Source organism: Barbus barbus (genome assembly GCF_936440315.1).
Source record: "Barbus barbus genome assembly, chromosome: 1".
Lineage (NCBI taxonomy): Eukaryota > Metazoa > Chordata > Actinopteri > Cypriniformes > Cyprinidae > Barbus > Barbus barbus.
In genome coordinates this window covers 46,906,792-46,925,324 of record NC_136729.1, presented here as the reverse complement: position 1 = coordinate 46,925,324, position 18,533 = coordinate 46,906,792, and the positions used below count along the sequence as shown (strand labels likewise).

The 18,533-nt window shown below is 38.9% G+C and overlaps 4 protein-coding genes across 4 annotated transcripts; 2 read left to right on the top strand and 2 right to left on the bottom strand.

The window, feature by feature from the left end:
* Nucleotides 1-6,519: 6,519 nt before the first annotated feature.
* Nucleotides 6,520-6,930, top strand: LOC306870553 (histone H3.2; the record flags this gene model as incomplete). Its single annotated transcript, XM_079417879.1, has 1 exon — nt 6,520-6,930. One exon carries the CDS (start codon nt 6,520-6,522, stop codon nt 6,928-6,930), a length of 411 nt encoding a protein of 136 aa, XP_079274005.1.
* Nucleotides 6,931-8,126: 1,196 nt separating this feature from the next.
* LOC306874337 (histone H2B 1/2-like) lies at nt 8,127-8,545 on the top strand (the record flags this gene model as incomplete). Its single annotated transcript, XM_079424303.1, has 1 exon — nt 8,127-8,545. The coding sequence occupies one exon, from the start codon at nt 8,127-8,129 to the stop codon at nt 8,499-8,501; it is 375 nt and encodes a 124-aa protein (XP_079280429.1). The 3' UTR covers nt 8,502-8,545.
* Nucleotides 8,546-14,475: 5,930 nt separating this feature from the next.
* LOC306881779 (histone H2B-like) lies at nt 14,476-14,864 on the bottom strand (the record flags this gene model as incomplete). Its single annotated transcript, XM_079436055.1, has 1 exon — nt 14,476-14,864. One exon carries the CDS (start codon nt 14,862-14,864, stop codon nt 14,490-14,492), a length of 375 nt encoding a protein of 124 aa, XP_079292181.1. The 3' UTR covers nt 14,476-14,489.
* A 1,226-nt stretch (nt 14,865-16,090) lies between these two features.
* Nucleotides 16,091-16,501, bottom strand: LOC306869175 (histone H3.2; the record flags this gene model as incomplete). The annotated part of the gene is made up of 1 exon (XM_079415813.1): nt 16,091-16,501. One exon carries the CDS (start codon nt 16,499-16,501, stop codon nt 16,091-16,093), a length of 411 nt encoding a protein of 136 aa, XP_079271939.1.
* Between the last annotated feature and the right edge of the window lie 2,032 nt (nt 16,502-18,533).

Sequence of the window (18,533 nt, the reverse complement as noted above, 5' to 3'; positions counted from 1 at the left end):
CTGTGTGTTTCAGTGATAGTTAGAAAGTGAATATAATGAAATGATCTTCAGTGAAGGACGTGTGCAGTGTTTCATACAGCTGCTGTTTTGGACGGCTTGAAGCACAAACATCTGGAGTCTTTGAGACTGTTTGAGACTCATGTCTTTCTTTCTTTAAATCTTAATTTATGTTCTGAAGGTGAACGAAGGTCTTACGGGTTTGGAAGGACATGAGGGTAATTAATGACAGAATTTTCACTGTAGGGTGGAGTAACCCTTTAAGCTTCTTCCCCTACTCTTGCTGCCTCAGCTGCATCCCGTTTGATCCTGACCATGGCTTTCATCTGGGGAGGATTAATAAATACAAATCTACATTTACATTATACATCAAATAATTATTATACTGTATAACTGAGCAGCAGGCGCTCACACACACAGATATAGATCCGTGTTTTTATATCATTAGGATGACTAATGTTTTTACTGAGCTGTATATTTTCTAACCCTAACCTCACACAACCGTCAAAACATATTTTATGCATTTGTTTCCCATTTTACATAATTTAGTATAACATTTACCTTGTTTTCCTTGTGTGGTCAATAAATTAGCTTTTTTTATTTATTTAAATTGAAATGGAATCAGGATGAATGCGTTACGAATCAAATGAAATCAGTCGTATCAACAGAAATAATCTTGGCACTACAGACGTGGCAAAGAGGAACACAAGTAACATTTAGATATATTTACAGACTAAGCCGTAGGAGGCGGCATGAATGCAGTTAAATTCATAATAACAATGTTATGAGATTAATGCTCTAAATGTTATGTTTTGACATGAATATATATAAAAGTATTTAAATAACTGTAAAATATATTATATATTTAAATATGAAAGTAAAACCGCCAGTAGATGGCAGCAAGTCACTGGCTGTGTCCAAAACCCAAGAGGTCCTCGCTGCACGATGACGTAGCAGGATCAGATCCAATACTAGTGGATGTTTGCCGCGCATGCGCAGTATCGGATAGCTGTCATTACAGCTAGTTGTTACGACCCTGGTCTAGGGTCAGGGAAGACAACATAAATAAAGAAATCTGAAACCTGCGGTTACATTGTACTGGTGAATTTATTTTAGTATTTTTATTTTTTTGTCTCAGTTGTGGTAACACAGTAAAAAGGCTTCGGGACGGGTCAAAGCCAAAAGAACAAACAAAAACATAGCACTAACTATACCCAGGGAGTCTAAATAACTTAATTACTTTCTTTTACTTTTACTTTTGTCATTTAGCAGACGCTTTTGTCCAAAGTGACTTACAAATAAGAAAAAGTAACTAAAACTAAAAGTTACAACTCTATAAATACTATATACCCACATATTTAAGAAAATAAAGAAATTAAATAAAATGATATAACAACATTTCAATAATAAACATAACAATGTAAAAACTAAAATAAAAAGCGATACTTCTATCCCTTGCCAGTGTCCCTGCCCGGTGGAGTCGCACGGTAGAGTTGATGGTCTTTACACTAGGAGGGCTTCACACGACGACTGCCGCGGTATAATAACCTTTTTTATACCAATCCAACAAATCACCATTTCAATTCAGCTGGACCCACTTTCCTGTTTATCAACTACAAATGGCCAAGCAAGTGCACACACTGACAAGATAACCTATATAAGAAAAGAAAGAAACAAATGACAGCATTCTTCCCTGACTCCCTATCTAAAGCAAAACAGGAGAAAACGTTATTTACAATAAAAAAAACGGCACTTACGGCAGTGAGAAAACAATTCTCAAAACTTTATTTAAGCAGGGATGGCATAGTTTTGAATTAACGAGTTTGGTATGTAAACTATGTTTATTTTTTATTAGTTTGATTCGTTTTGGAAAATAAAATCTACTAATTACAATTTAGTTTTTTTCTTTATGCAATAATTGTCTTTATTTTTTCCATTATAGTCTTATAGTTCTGTCAATAATTTGTTTATGAATCAAATATTATTTTTCATTCTCACTCTCTGTGCTAGGCCTATGATTATAAAGTCTTAGGCATACTAAAATATGCGGACATCTTTTTTATATCGTAAAAAAATAAAAACAATAAAAACAATTTGATCCTGTTGGTCGGGGTTCTGTTAGCCAATAGACCTGTTATACCGGGTTTTTACAGTTAATCCCATGTCCAACAAATAAATATATACATGGTTGGGACAAGGTTATATTATTAACACAAAGATGATCATTTCTATTTTTTCTGTCATTATGTAAGTGAAATCCCTGGAGATAGATAGACCTAATGGCTAAAGACATTCTGTTACTCTCTCTCTCTCTCTCTCTCTCTCTCTCTGGATAAAGAAACAAGGACATTAACACTCAGATGTGTGTTCACGGTGTGTGTGTGTTCACTGCTCCGGGTGTGTGTTCACTGCTGTGTGTATGTGTGTTCACTGCTCCGGGGGTGTGTTCACTGCTGTGTGTGTGTGTGTGTGTTCACTGCTCCGGGTGTGTGTTCACTGCTGTGTGTATGTGTGTTCACTGCTCCGGGTGTGTGTTCACTGCTGTGTGTGTGTGTGTGTTCACTGCTCCGGGTGTGTGTTCACTGCTCCGGGTGTGTGTTCACTGCTCCGGGTGTGTGTTCACTGCTGTGTGTGTGTGTGTGTGTGTTCACTGCTCCGGGTGTGTGTTCACTGCTGTGTGTGTGTGTGTTCACTGCTCCGGGTGTGTGTTCACTGCTCCGGGTGTGTGTTCACTGCTGTGTGTGTGTGTGTTCACTGCTCCGGGTGTGTGTTCACTGCTCCGGGTGTGTGTTCACTGCTGTGTGTGTGTGTGTTCACTGCTCCGGGTGTGTGTTCACTGCTCCGGGTGTGTGTTCACTGCTGTGTGTGTGTGTGTTCACTGCTCCGGGTGTGTGTTCACTGCTGTGTGTGTGTGTGTTCACTGCTCCGGGTGTGTGTTCACTGCTCCGGGTGTGTGTTCACGGTGTGTGTGTGTTCACTGCTGTGTGTGTGTGTTCACGGTGTGTGTGTGTTCACTGCTGTGTGTGTGTTCACGGTGTGTGTGTGTTCACTGCTGTGTGTGTGTGTGTGTGTTCACGGTGTGTGTGTGTTCACTGCTGTGTGTGTGTTCACGGTGTGTGTGTGTTCACGGTGTGTGTGTGTTCACTGCTGTGTGTGTGTTCACGGTGTGTGTGTGTGTTCACTGCTGTGTGTGTGTTCACGGTGTGTGTGTTCACTGCTGTGTGTGTGTTCACGGTGTGTGTGTGTTCACTGCTCTGTGTTTGTTCACGGTGTGTGTGTTCACTGCTGTGTGTGTGTGTGTGTGTGTGTGTGTGTGTTCACTGCTGTGTGTGTGTGCACGTTGGATGGGTTAAATGCAGAGCACAAATTCCGAGTATGGGTCACCAAACTTGGCTGAATGTCACTTCACTTCATCCCACCCACATCCCTCTGATCAGCATGTGCTACATTAAATCGTTTTGTTTACGTGATGTGATAAAATACATACTGAAATATAATTGTATATGGGTAACGGAGAAATTACAATTAGCTTCAAGCTAAACATGACAATAAATGAGATTAATACAAAACTTCTACTTGAATATCAGTGTTAATCACAGTGTTTATAATCACTTCTGACACTGATCCAATGTAGATTTTGGTCAAATGATGAGACAGAAATATGTTGTTAGTAACATTCTAGATGAATTATATGTGGAAGATGCACAGTTACAACTTATGTGGGGCTTGAAGAAATAGTAATGTAACTAGTAGTGTAACTAATTACTGTTGCCAGAAAGTAACAAGTGTATGTAAGTTCAAGTAACGAGTAACATATAATATTCTTTAGATCTAACCCAACACTTATTAGAATAAAATTAAATCTAAATAAACAAAATGGATCGGCATTCATTTAATATCCCCAATTAAATCTAAATGAACACGATGGATACAATCAAAAGGACATTTAGGCTAAATCTGTCAGAATGATGTATATCTTAATAATTACAGTGCAATGTCTGCATATCATGTAACAGTGCTTATTGTATCCTTATAATAATGGATACAGCACTGATGTGGGCATCCTGGCGATAACATATGAAATGCAGGCTAAAAAACTAACAAAAAAAATCCAGTAAGTGGCCAGTAAAGACAAAAACATTGTGGATGAATTTAGACATTACAGTTTTTACATTGTAATGTAAGTCATCGTGTATTGTAGGTCAAAAACCCTTGCTACATGTTCCGCATTAAGCCGAGAACACGATTGTGAGGTCGATTATGAAGGGCATTTATTACTGGCAGCTGATCCAGTCGGACCGGGTCTGTTCCTGGCTCAGTCGCGGTTTGCAGTCAGCAGAAAAATCACATAGTGTGTGGTGTCTAAAGATTATAATCTTAGAATTCAAGAACCAGTCTTGCCAGTCATTTTCACAAAGATGTATTTAAACGTTTAATATTTGCGACTGACACCCGCGATTGTATGTGGTTATGCAGTGGAGATGTGTTCACTGTCAAACATCATTCAGCATTCATTTAGTATTTTTTTATTTTTCTTGATTACAAGAAAAAAAAATCAATTGTTCTTGTTGTGATTTATTTCTTGTCTTTGTTTTAATGAATAAGTTAACACTGCAAATTAAATGGTTTCTTGTTTGTTTTTTTGCAGTTGATGAAAGTAGCCTAAATTATGTCAGTGATTTCTCTCATTTTAAAGAATATCAATAATTATTTTATTTTGATCTGCAGTCCAATAAAAGTATGAACTTCTTAAATTTTGTTACAACGATTTTTTAAATCAACTTAATAACAAATATGCTAGGCTAACAAATTTTCTTCATAACCAATATAGGAACAACGAATAGCCTATTTCTTCTATTCTTCAAAACAAACTTTTCATTTAAAAAAATCATTAAAAATCCATATGACGAAATTAAATTATTATATATTAATTATATATAATAGTTTTGTGTCAAATGGATGAGGAAAATACATTGCCATGAATTTATTAGCCTAAGTAGCCTAATGTTTTATTTAATTCTAACCTCGGGAACAGTAGCCTACTGTTTTCACTTAGAAACAATCAATTTTTAATCCCTGATTTTAGACATACATTAAATAATTAACATATTGTTGCTTGACTAAACATTTAAAAATAGCACTAGAGATGTTATAATTAAGGGAACTGAAAAGACAAATGCGTCTCGAGCAATAATTACAAAGAGAAAGAGGCATCGGACTTATAATGCAAAACATATTCAAGACACATTGCTATGGCCTTTATTTGGAAAACCAACATAGCAGGAAAGTTCATGTTTTCTGTTAAATTAAGCACAAACTTAGAGAAGTCCAACAAACCTTAACGTATCAATAGGGAAAAGCACGGTGTTTTCCACAGTGTTGTCTGTGGCGGGTCGGGGCAGGAGCATAAGGTTTTTGTGAGTGCTTTTGTTTGGTTCTGCAGAATTTGTCCAATCGTGACCTGCAGTCGTTAAGTCTGTTGTGTAGCAGACTGACTCAGTCGTTAGGTTTGTGCTCCTCTCTGACTGTCAAAGACTACAATGCACTCCGGTTGATGGTAAAGGTCTTTAAGTGTGTTGAGGTCAGTCTTAGAAAGTTTTTCCGCTAGTTGTGTAAAATAGATTATTATCGATAACGAAAACAATCGACAATGATTCTCATTATCGATTAGTCAGGTCTCCCCAAAGTACACATCCAATTTCAGTCGGCCGCATCTAATTCCAGCACTGATCCAAGCTGCCCAAAACATGATAATTCTTTATTTTAAGCGTCAAGCTAATGCATTAGCGTCATGGCTTGCCCTGTGGGGCATATATAGATATATCCTTATCTGTAAATGCAACAAATTCACGTGAGCATTTCCGTTTTTGCAAAAAGGTCCACCCTGATACATTTTGGAATTAATGACAAGTGATTTCATTTTGGGGTGGAGTAACCCTTTAATTACTCGCCCTCATGTCGTTCATCTTTGGAACACAAATTAAGATATTTTTGATGAATTCTGACAGTCTTCTATAGACAGCAAGGGTCCTTCCATGATAATGGTCCAGAAACAGCAGGGAGATTCAGTAAAATAATCCATGTGACATCAGGGTTCAATCCTGATTTTACAAAACTACCAGAATACTTGTTATTGCAAAAGGAAAAAAAAAATACAAAGGAAGTTTCCAGGTTCCCCTGGTGTGAATTAACATATAACATTACATTTGTAAGATAGTTGTCCAGTTGCTGTGATTTTATACAAATGTATGTTATTTTGATGTGTTGGTGTAGAGTGTGATTATTGTAAAGTAATAAACACAACAAAGCATTTCGAGCGGGAAACACAAACAGCCCCGTTTGAAAACAGAAGCTGCTCAGTCATTGGCTAGCAGTCATGAGCAGACGTCACACAACAGCCAATCACAAGCCTCTGCACCTTCATGACGTCATAGCTCGTGGCCAAATGCTTTAAAAGCTGCGCGGTACAGAGAGCAGTATTTTCTACAGTGTTTCTGACGGAGAAAGAAGTTAATCTTCGCGATGGCAAGAACCAAGCAGACGGCTCGTAAATCCACCGGCGGCAAAGCCCCGAGGAAGCAGCTCGCTACTAAAGCCGCCCGGAAGAGCGCCCCAGCCACCGGCGGCGTCAAGAAGCCCCACCGTTACAGGCCCGGGACCGTGGCTCTCCGAGAGATCCGCCGTTATCAGAAATCCACCGAGCTGCTGATCCGCAAACTGCCTTTCCAGCGCTTGGTGCGAGAAATCGCGCAGGATTTCAAGACGGACCTGCGCTTCCAGAGCTCCGCTGTCATGGCCCTGCAGGAGGCCAGCGAGGCTTATTTGGTCGGTCTGTTTGAGGACACCAACCTGTGCGCCATCCACGCCAAGAGAGTCACCATCATGCCCAAAGACATCCAGCTGGCGCGCCGCATCCGCGGAGAGCGCGCTTAAACCCGCCGCTGCAGCGACACCCCAAAGGCTCTTTTAAGAGCCACCAACACTGCACTGAACGAGACCGTTTCACTGTAATACTGAGTATAAACCATAGAGATTAACTACGTGCTCGAGTCTTTAATCAACTCTGTCTTCACTCTCAATTTCCCATTTTACTACAAAAGAGTTCACACACACAAGCAAAAACATGAAATTAAATGTGGATGTGCCACTCTTAATAAACTCTGTTTCGCAATAACACATGCTGCTGTAGATAAATAAAACTGAAATTATCCTGCTTGTGTATGCAGCCAGGTGCAATTATTTATAGGGTTAATATAAAGGCTTCCTGAAGTCGGGCCACTGCTGCAGGGTTTAGCTGTAATCAAACACACCTGAGCTTCAGGATCATTAGAGAATCACAGGGAGGTGTTTGATCAGGAGCTAAACTCTGCAGCAGATTGATCCTCCAGAGAAAGATTCGAGGAACCAGATGAAGATTAAAGACACCTTAAATTAAACTAGTCTGGTGCTGTGCTCTGTTGAAAATATACGTGTTTTCATGTTTTTGAGCCAAAAACGGATTCCTATTTTGTTCTATTTCTCTTTTAATGTTTTATTGTTATTTTCATTGTTTGCTGTGGAAGCTTTAGTCACCAAAACAAATGCCTCGTATTTCTCAAGATGGGAGCTAATATAATATTTCCTTCAGAAGAGCATGTTTATTCTGTTTTACTTTTTAATTTGCTTGTTTAGCATTTTCTTTGAACTGAAGTGATTTACAAAAACAGCGAACAATCACAAAGCAAATGTACTTAAGTTACAGAATAAAACAATTCTAATCGTTACTGCTCTTTTTTCCAAATTATCTCAATAGATCTATAAGGGCTTTAGAAATTACACTATTATGATATTTAAGACCCATCTGTTGAAACAACTAAAAAAAGGAGCGGGAATTAAAACAAAGGAAGTTTAGTCACGTGGGCTGATGTCGCTCAAACATGCAGCGGTGGGCGGAGCTATCATTTCACCGCCTGTGATTGGCCCTCGTCCCGTTCGTGGTACTTGGAGTTGTCCAATCACAGTGGAGTTAATGGGTGTGGTCTGTGTAAAGACGCAATCAGAAGAACCCGTATCTCCATGTAAATTAGCATAGGTTCGTGAATAAACGGCTCTGTCCGGCTTTTTCTCATCATTGACTCGTCAGCATCATCATGCCTGAACCAGCGAAGTCCGCGCCTAAGAAGGGCTCCAAGAAAGCCGTCACAAAGACCGCGGCGAAGGGAGGGAAGAAGCGCAGAAAGACCAGGAAGGAGAGCTACGCTATCTACATCTACAAGGTGATGAAGCAGGTTCATCCTGACACCGGGATCTCTTCCAAGGCGATGGGGATCATGAACTCTTTCGTCAACGACATCTTCGAGCGCATCGCCGGTGAAGCGTCTCGTCTCGCTCACTACAACAAGCGCTCCACCATCACTTCCAGAGAGATCCAGACCGCCGTGCGTCTGCTGCTGCCCGGGGAGCTGGCCAAACACGCCGTGTCTGAGGGCACCAAGGCCGTCACCAAGTACACCAGCTCCAAGTAGAGCAGCCCGACACTCTCACACCACAAAGGCTCTTTTAAGAGCCACCCATCTACTCCATGAAAGGGCTTCTAATGTGTGCATATAATAGAAAAATTAATTCAGCCTAATATTTCACTAAATTATTTGCATGGTATTAAATATTGCTGAAGTAATTTATTTTCTAAAATCTAGCAGCAAGTTTTGGGATTTACAAGACAGATTTCCAGGGTAGGAAATGGTACGGTGGCAGAGAGAGCTCAATGTCTACAGCTTCAGAAAACATGCAAATAGAAAACGCACCAGCAAATCAAGAAAACATTTTCATCAGTTTGACAGCAGGTGGTGCAAATGCTCCCAATACAGCCAAATAAGTTTTATTTGCAGTGCATTTATTTGTTTGTGATAACATCTGCCTGATGGTAACAGTGAGCGCAATCATGGCTCCGGTGGCTGGAGTCTCTGACGGTCCTCTGTGCTTTCCTCACCTGTCCTGAGGGACGAAACATGCATTTAGAGTGTGGTAAATTAATAAAAAAACATTTTTATTTAGAATTGTTACCCTGGACTTACCATTGATTCTTGTTGGAGGTATGGGCCAAAAGAATCCCTCCACCACTGTCTTGCAGTTGTTCAGATGTGAAATCTGCTTTTATGGGCCGTAACATCTGAGCGGTCTCAGTAGAGCCGTTCATGAATGCAGTTTTCACAGCAGATATCTGATGGGTTCAGGCAGCAGTGCTTCATTTGGTGGCCATAGAATTGATATCTTCTGCATAACTGCAGCACGCACTTATAATAAATAGAACGTTATCATCTGTTGGTGTGAAAAATAAATAGTTAACATAGCTATTATATATCTTGTTCTTGGTGTGAACAGCTTTAAGTGATCTGATTTGGCCAAATTAACTGAAGATCTGATTTGTCAGGTGACAAGTTAAACTAGCATTTCCAGACACGGAAAGAAAAGCAGACTCATGTGGACAGATATCATGTACTGTTAGAACGGGAAGAGACGGTTAAGGTACTGGTAATCTGTTAAGGTTAATAATAAAAAAATGGACAATATAAAGTTTGATATAAACCCCCTGACTACTTACAATGGGCACAATCTGCATGAGAGCCGAGGCAATGGCCAGTGACAGCAGCAGGAGTAAAAGTGGTAGTATTTTGTACGAGTACTCTACAATATTGCATGAATTTGCTGACTTGTTAAATTGTATGAATTATTGTACTGCTGAGACCAACACAGACGCACCACTGGAAGAATTGGTCTTCTCCGTAAACACACAATACAGACAAAATCAGATCCCAGGACAGGCCCTCCTTTGCTCTTCCTTTCAGCTGAAACGCAGAGAAATACATGTTGAGACAGTGTGTTAAAAATGACCTGTGACCAAAATATTGTGTTATTATTAACACACAAAATAAGGATATTATATAACTAACAAAACCTGTGAAGGGTTGAGTCTTTGAAGGATGTGTTCAGCTTCTTCAGGATCAGCATCGGGAGCTTCGAGATCAAGTTCCTGCAGCTTTCTGTCAGAATCGGTCAAAATTATGAGATTATGAGATTTAAACATGTCTCGAAGCACAGAAAGAGAGCGAGAGCAGAACTATGTGTGAATGCATTATGGATTACAGTTCAGAAAAATAAGTGATGGCTTTAACAAGAGATGATTTCTTAAAAGAGCTGCTGGAGAATGAGATCTGACGTAAAACATATTGATTTATAATTTCTTCAGTATAATTACTGCTTTAACTACAAATACCACTGTAAAACTACAGTTACTGTGGTAAAACTATTTTAAGAGTTGTGTTATTGTGCTTTAACAACAAATATGCAGTAAAACATGATAGAAGCTGTTAATGTTCTTTAAACACAAAGAGTAGACAGTAAACACAGTTACTACGGTAAAATCACCAACATTGCTGTGGTTACCATACCTACAAATACCATAGTAAAACTGCAGTTATGGTGGCAGACGCATGGTAAATATGTTGTAGTTACTGTGCATTGACTACTACACGTGACACGGTAGAGAAACAGTTACTATGGTAAAAATATGGTAAACATGGTCATAACGCAATACTGGGTTGATTTGTAGTGCAGTCATCAGCCATGTCTAAAAGCTGAAGATGTCACAACATGATTTAAAACCAGGGCTTGAAAACTAAAAAAAATGTCAATCGGTTCACTCCGAGCAGAATCGATATTTTAACGTTTCCGTTCCTGCGTTCCTCTGTATTATTACCGTTCCGAAACCGATTTGAGTAGAAAAAATAACTGTTAATACCGTTATTTTTAAAATTGTCTTTGCCTATAATAATACTAATAATAATAAAGTACTGTGTTTTCTTTACACAAAAAGAAAAAAAATAAATAAATACAGAAAGAGATGGTATCTTAACCGCTGCGCTAATAGGCTATACAGCATCATCTTTTCTAGAGTTTTACATTTCTAAATGTAGGCTACTAAACAAAATAAAAAAAATCTATTAATGCTTTAAAGACATTAAATAATTTTTTAAAGATGTTTGCTGCAAATTGTAAAAAAAACAAAACGCTACTTGTATAAAATGTTTTGAGGGAAAAAAAAAACAAAGGCTAAGCCTGCATTTTATTAGCCTATATTCAGAAATGATGTAGGCTAAAATGCTGGTAAATCAAAAATGTTTACAAACATTATAAACACTAGGGATGTGCGCTACGACTAATTTGACTGTCGTTTAAACGGAAGTTTTGTATCCGACTAGTCCAGCTTTGGCTAGCCTCCAAGCTAACGTTAGGTCTTTCGTGTGGTCATTCTAAGCTCGCCGCAACTGACCTGAAGACAAGGCATGAGAGGTCTGAGGTAAAAATGTAGTTTCTGCCCAGATATGCTTTTAAAAATATTTAAATATTTTTATATGTATTCTTTCAAAAGTTTTATTTTAACTTATTTAAAATGTTTTAAAATGTAACGTTAAAATGATGGTAATTTGAATGATAAAATGTTTTTTGGGGTTTTTTTTTTTCTCTCGTGTAATCGACTATTGTTTTCAGTGTCGAATAGTAGGAGCTGTACCGTTTAGTCGACTAGACCCGCACATCCCTAATAAACACAGTAATTAGTTTCTCTCCACAAAAAAATCCTCTAAACTTAAGGATAGCCTATAGGCTATAAAAACGTCATTCCAAAAACAAATTAAAGGTGAAACTGATGCCTACCTCTCTCACTCGGCATTTCACTCCCTGGATGCGTCAGCATCACATTTAGTCTGTACAACTTGAATTCGTGATTGGTTGACAGCAAATTTAAAATATTACATGGAACGATAAAATAACGTTATTAACCGGTTAATGGCCATTTCAAATTTTCGATTCTGTTCGGAACTATAAAATTTGATTTAGTTTCTGTTTCCGGTTCTGTTCCAGTCAAAATTTCGTTCGTTTCCGGTTTTCGTTCCTTGAACCGGTTCAGAGCCCTGTTTAAAACAGTTTTATTTATTTATTTCAAACGGCAGCAGGTCTATAATAGAAGTTAGCTTAGGCTAATGTCAACGCTAGGCTAACGTTAGCAGCTGCTAGGCTCTGTTCCACTAACAACTCACTTAGCTTTTTCGGTGTGAAACAGTTTTAGTCACCTGAAGGAACAGGGCCTTTCTCATTGTTTTTTAAAAAGGTCTACACTGTAAAAAATGATCGTGATTTTAACGGTAAAAACCTGTTACATGGTTCCCTGCCGGCCCGAGACTCGAACCCACAACCTTTGGATTACGAGTCCGACTCTCTAACCATTAGGCCACGACTTCCCCCATTATGACTGAAGTCTCATGCTGCAGCGGTGTCAAGTCACCTTTATTTATATAGTGCTTTTAACAATGTAACTTGTGTCAAAGCAACTGCACAATATCAAAAAAGGAAAATTGTGTGTCAATAATGTAAACTGAAAAGATAAAAAATGTTTGATGGGGAGTCTATGCAGTGTTGACAGAACCGGGCTAATATGGTCGTACTTCCTGGTTCTAGTTTGTTGATCAAGCGTACAGAACAACCACCCAATAAAGCATTACAATAGTCTAACCTTGAGGTTATAAACGCATGAATTAGTATTTCTTCATTAGACGTTGAGAGCATAGGTCGCAGTTTAGATATGTTTTTGAGGTGGAAAAACACAGTTTTACAGATGCTAGAAACATGGCTTTCAAATTAAAGATTGCTATCAAACAGCACACCTAGGTTCCTCACTGATGAAGAAGAATTGACAGAGCAGCCATCAGGTGTTAGATAGTGTTTTAGGTTATTACATGTGGGGTTTTTAGGTCTGATAATTAACACCTCTGTTTTTTCAGAATTTAGCAGCAAGAAGTTACTCGTTATACAGTTTTTTTATATCGACTATGCATTCTGTTAGTTTCTCAATTTGGTGTGTTTCACTGGGCCGTGAAGAAATATAGAGCTGAGTATCATCAGCATAACAGTGAAAGCTAACACCATGTCTCCTGATAATATCTCCCAAGGGTAACATGTAAAGCATGAAAAGTAACGGCCCTACTACTGAGCTTTGAGGTACTCCGTACTGCACTTGTGATCAATATGATACCTCTTCATTCACTGCTACGAACTGATGGCGTTCAGTTAAGTACGATTTGAACCATGCACCTCCACTAATGCAAAAAATGCAGAAGTCGTTTCAGACCAGATATCATGGAAAAATTATATACAAAATCCACACACATTTAAAAATAGAACTCACCTCAGAGAGATGTTGATTTTACTCTTTAAAAGTTTTGCCGAGTGACAAAAAAAAGTTTGTTTTGCTCCTATTGCACTAGAACACTTTGATTCACATACGTAAATACACACCAAGCTCAATTACTAGCTAATGTTATGTTTCAAATAGATAAACACTACGCTAAACTAAACAAACTTGCGCTTTAATTTTTATAGCAGCATTTAATATCACCTTAGTTAATTAGGCTGAACTGATTTTAATATTATATACACACATTAGAAGCTCTTTCATGGAGTAGATGGGTGGCTCTTAAAAGAGCCTTTGTGGAACTTACATCACGCAGATTCCTCATACATTAGGTCACATGGTACTAAACAAGTCTCCTTTTTGGGTAACAAAAATAATCAGCACAGATTATGTATTAAAAACTTTTGTCTATAAAATATATAAATTCAGATTTTAATCAATGTACATTTTACTGTTGTGTTTTAGAGATGATAGTGATTTAAAACTCAGTTTAAGCTATTTGTACTTGATTATATTAAGATAAATAGTACTTTTTACTTGCCACAATTTTATTTCTTCTTATAAAGTACTTGCTACACTTTTGTATTATATTTTCTTCAATCTTACATTAAATATGGTAACTGGAAGCTAAATGTTCAGTTGATGTGCAAGAACCTCTCGCCACTGATTTTGCACATAAAGAAAGGTTTAAGTTGTCTTAATAGAATTGAATTGTAGTAACAACCAAAAGAGTACATAACGAGTTTTATTTAGTGTGCATTGGTTTGTACTAGCGTGGAGATACATGCCAACAAAACCATCTTAAGAATGATTTTCCTAAATCAACGAACACAACAGAAGTTCTTACAGCTTTCTATTATCCTTGACAAAGTTAAAACGCTTCTATTGATACTTTTTACATCAAATAAATAAACGCTTCAAATGTTTCGATCAAGTTTGAGAAAGCATACGGTCAGCAAAGTCTGTTCATTATTTCAGTTTTGACTGCAGTCAATGCAGGACACCGGCCGAAAACCAGACAAATACAATAACCTGGTAGCCGTTTTATTAAGTTACAATGCTTCAAAACAGTGTAAAGGAACACAATACATTAAACTAAGTCCTATTCTCTGATTCCTAACCATAAATGCAATATTAATAAAAAAACAATGGTAATATTAATCCTTACAGAACAAGCACCAAATCACTTTAAGAAACACAAGCTCTTTCATGGAGTAGATGGGTGGCTCTTAAAAGAGCCTTTGTGGTGTGAGAGTGTCGGGCTGCTCTACTTGGAGCTGGTGTACTTGGTGACGGCCTTGGTGCCCTCAGACACGGCGTGTTTGGCCAGCTCCCCGGGCAGCAGCAGACGCACGGCGGTCTGGATCTCTCTGGAAGTGATGGTGGAGCGCTTGTTGTAGTGAGCGAGACGAGACGATTCACCGGCGATGCGCTCGAAGATGTCGTTGACGAAAGAGTTCATGATCCCCATCGCCTTGGAAGAGATCCCGGTGTCAGGATGAACCTGCTTCATCACCTTGTAGATGTAGATAGCGTAGCTCTCCTTCCTGGTCTTTCTGCGCTTCTTTCCTCCTTTCGCCGCGGTCTTTGTGACGGCTTTCTTGGAGCCCTTCTTAGGCGCGGACTTCGCTGGTTCAGGCATGATGATGCTGACGAATCAATGATGAGAAAGAGCCGGACAGAGCCGTTTATTCACAAACCTATGCTAATTTACACAGAGATACGGATTCTACTGATTGCGTGTTTACACAGACCACACCCATTAGCTCCACTGTGATTGGACAACTCCGAGTACAACGAGCCGGACGAGAGCCAATCAGAGGCGGTGAAATGATAGCTCCGCCCACCGCTGCATGTTTGAGCGACATCAGCCCACGTGACTAAACTTCCTTTGTTTTAATTCCCGCTTTTTTTGTTAGTTGTGTTTCATACAAAATAAATGGGTCTTAAATATCATAATAGTGCAATTTCTAAAGCCCTTATAAATCTATTGAGATAATTTGGAAAAAAGAGCAGTAACGATTAGAATTGTTTTATTCTGTAACTTAAATACATTTGCTTTGTGATTGTTTGCTGTTTTTGTAAATCACTTATAATAATAAACATGCTCTTCTGAAGGAAAATTATATTAGCGCCCATCTTGAGAATCAGAATCTGAATGAGAAAGAGCTTTATTGCCAGATGTTTTCAAACACGAGGCAGTTGTTTTGGTGATTAAAGCTTCCACAGCAAACAATGACAATAACAATAAAACATTAAAAGAGAAATAGAACAAAATAGGAATCCGTTTTTGGCTCAAAAACATGAAAACACGTATATTTTCAATAGAGCACAGCATCAGACTAGTTTAATTTAAGGTGTCTTTAATCTTCATCTGGTTCCTCGAATCTTTCTCTGGAGGATCAATCTGCTGCAGAGTTTAGCTCCTGATCAAACACCTCCCTGTGATTCTCTAATGATCCTGAAGCTCAGGTGTGTTTGATTACAGCTAAACCCTGCAGCAGTGGCCCGACTTCAGGAAGCCTTTATTAAATTAACCATATAAATAATTGCACCTGGCTGCATACACAAGCATATTACAAGCAGGATAATTTCAGTTTTATTTATCTACAGCAACATGTGTTATTGCGAAACAGAGTTTATTAAGAGTGGCACATCCACATTTTATTTCATGTTTTTGCTTGTGTGTGAACTCTTTTGTAGTAAAATTGTGAGTGAATAAGACCGAGTGAAGACAGAGTTGATTAAAGACTCGAGCACGTTGATAATCTCTACGGTTTATACTCAGTATTACAGTGAAACGGTCTCGTTCAGTGCAGTGTTGGTGGCTCTTAAAAGAGCCTTTGGGGTGTCGCTGCAGCGGCGGGTTTAAGCGCGCTCTCCGCGGATGCGGCGCGCCAGCTGGATGTCTTTGGGCATGATGGTGACTCTCTTGGCGTGGATGGCGCACAGGTTGGTGTCCTCAAACAGACCGACCAAATAAGCCTCGCTGGCCTCCTGCAGGGCCATGACAGCGGAGCTCTGGAAGCGCAGGTCCGTCTTGAAATCCTGCGCGATTTCTCGCACCAAGCGCTGGAAAGGCAGTTTGCGGATCAGCAGCTCGGTTGACTTCTGATAACGACGGATCTCTCGGAGAGCCACGGTCCCGGGCCTGTAACGGTGGGGCTTCTTGACGCCGCCGGTGGCTGGGGCGCTCTTCCGGGCGGCTTTAGTAGCGAGCTGCTTCCTCGGGGCTTTGCCGCCGGTGGATTTACGAGCCGTCTGCTTGGTTCTTGCCATCGCGAAGATTAACTTCTTTCTCAGTCACAAACACCGTAGAAAATACTGCACTTTGTTCCGCGCTGCTCTTAAAGCATTTGGCCACGAGCTTATGATGTCATGAAGGTGCAGAGGCTTGTGATTGGCTGCTGTGTGACGTCTGCTCATGACTGCTAGCCAATGACTGAGCAGCTTCTGTTTTCAAACGGGGCTGTTTGTGTTTCCCGCTCGAAATGCTTTGTTGTGTTTATTACTTTACAATCAAACACACTCTACACTAACACATCAAAATAACATCACAATTTAATTTGTATAAAATCACTGCAACTGGACAACTATCTTACAAATGTAATGTTATATTTTTGTCACTGGTGTTACCTTCTTTGGCAATATTAAAGGCTTTTATGAAATATTATTTCTCAGCACATAGTTACAGAATAAATGATGAAAATGCAAGAAATAAGGAGCTGATTGATTTAATGTGAGAGAGAAACACACTGAATCAGCAGAGACACATAAGAGCTGATAGACTGATCTTCACTGGAGTTATTCATGAGGAAGATATCAAACCACATGTTGTCAATCATGCTTTACTCACTAAATTAAGAAGCTTAATTCATTTGTATTATAGTTTTTTACCGTTCCCTAACAATAAAGCAGGTCATATCAGTGACTTCAACTAAAAGCTTCATATGAAATCATGAGATAAAAGAGACAGTGGACTTATGATCCTTTTCTTCACAGATCTTCAGGAAACAGGAGGAAGTTTAGTGATTTTTATTTCTAAATAAATTATTTTTGTTAAACGGTAACACCAGTGACACAACGCCAGGGAAGCGCAACTTTTATATATTTTATGAGATTTATTCAGCATTTAGGTTATAATTTTTTATGCTATTAACATTATATATTTGATAGCTATGAATATATTGTATTTTAAATGGTGGAAAAAAACAAGTTTTTGACCTCAAAATAAAGCACTTTCCTTCAGTGCATGGCTGTGGAGACGAGCAGTTTTGTGGCGCTTGGATTTTATATAATTAATTAAAAAATAAATATTACCACATTAACGGCTCAAGATGTAATTCTTCAAATAACGTTTAATTTTAAAATACATAGAAATTGTAACCCTAAAGTGATTTGAGGGTAATATTTATGTAAAGGCTAAGGACAGAAAAATGGACATTTCCATAAAATGACTCGTGTGTGTGTGTGTGTGTGTGTGTGTGTGTGTGTGTGTGTGTGTGTGTGTGTGTTTGTATAAATACAGGAGCTGGTCATAAAATTAGAATATCATGAAAAAGTAGATTTATTTCAGTAATACCATTCAAAAAGTGAAACTTGTATATTAGATTCATTCATTACACACAGACTGATACATTTCAAATGTTTATTTCCTTTAATTTTGATGATTATAACTGACAACAAATGAAAGTCCCAAATTCAGTATCTCAGAAAATTATAATATCAATTAAGACCAATGCAAAAAAAAAATATTTTTAGAAATGTTGGCCAACTGAAAAGTATGAACATGAAAAGTATGAGCATGTACAGCACTCAATATTTAGTTGGGGCTCCTTTGGCCTGGATTACTGCAGCAATGCGGCGTGGCATGGAGTCGATCAGTCTGTGGCACTGCTCAGGTGTTATGAGAGCCCATGTTGCTCTGATAGTGGCCTTCAGCTCTTCTGAATTGTTGGGTCTGGCGTATTGCATCTTCCTCTTCACAATACCCCATAGGTTTTCTATGGGGTTAAGGTCAGGCGAGTTTGCTGGCCAATCAAGAACAGGGATACCATGATCCTTAAACCAGGTACTGGTAGCTTTGGCAGTGTGTGCAGGTGCCAAGTCCTGTTGGAAAATGAAATCTGCATCTCCATAAAGTTGGTCAGCAGCAGGAAGCATGAAGTGCTCTAAAACTTCCTGGTAGATGGCTGCGTTGACCTTGGACCTCAGAAAACACAATGGACCAACACCAGCAGATGACATGGCACCCCAAACCATCAATGACTGTGGAAACTTTACACTGGACCTCAAGCAACGTGGATGATGT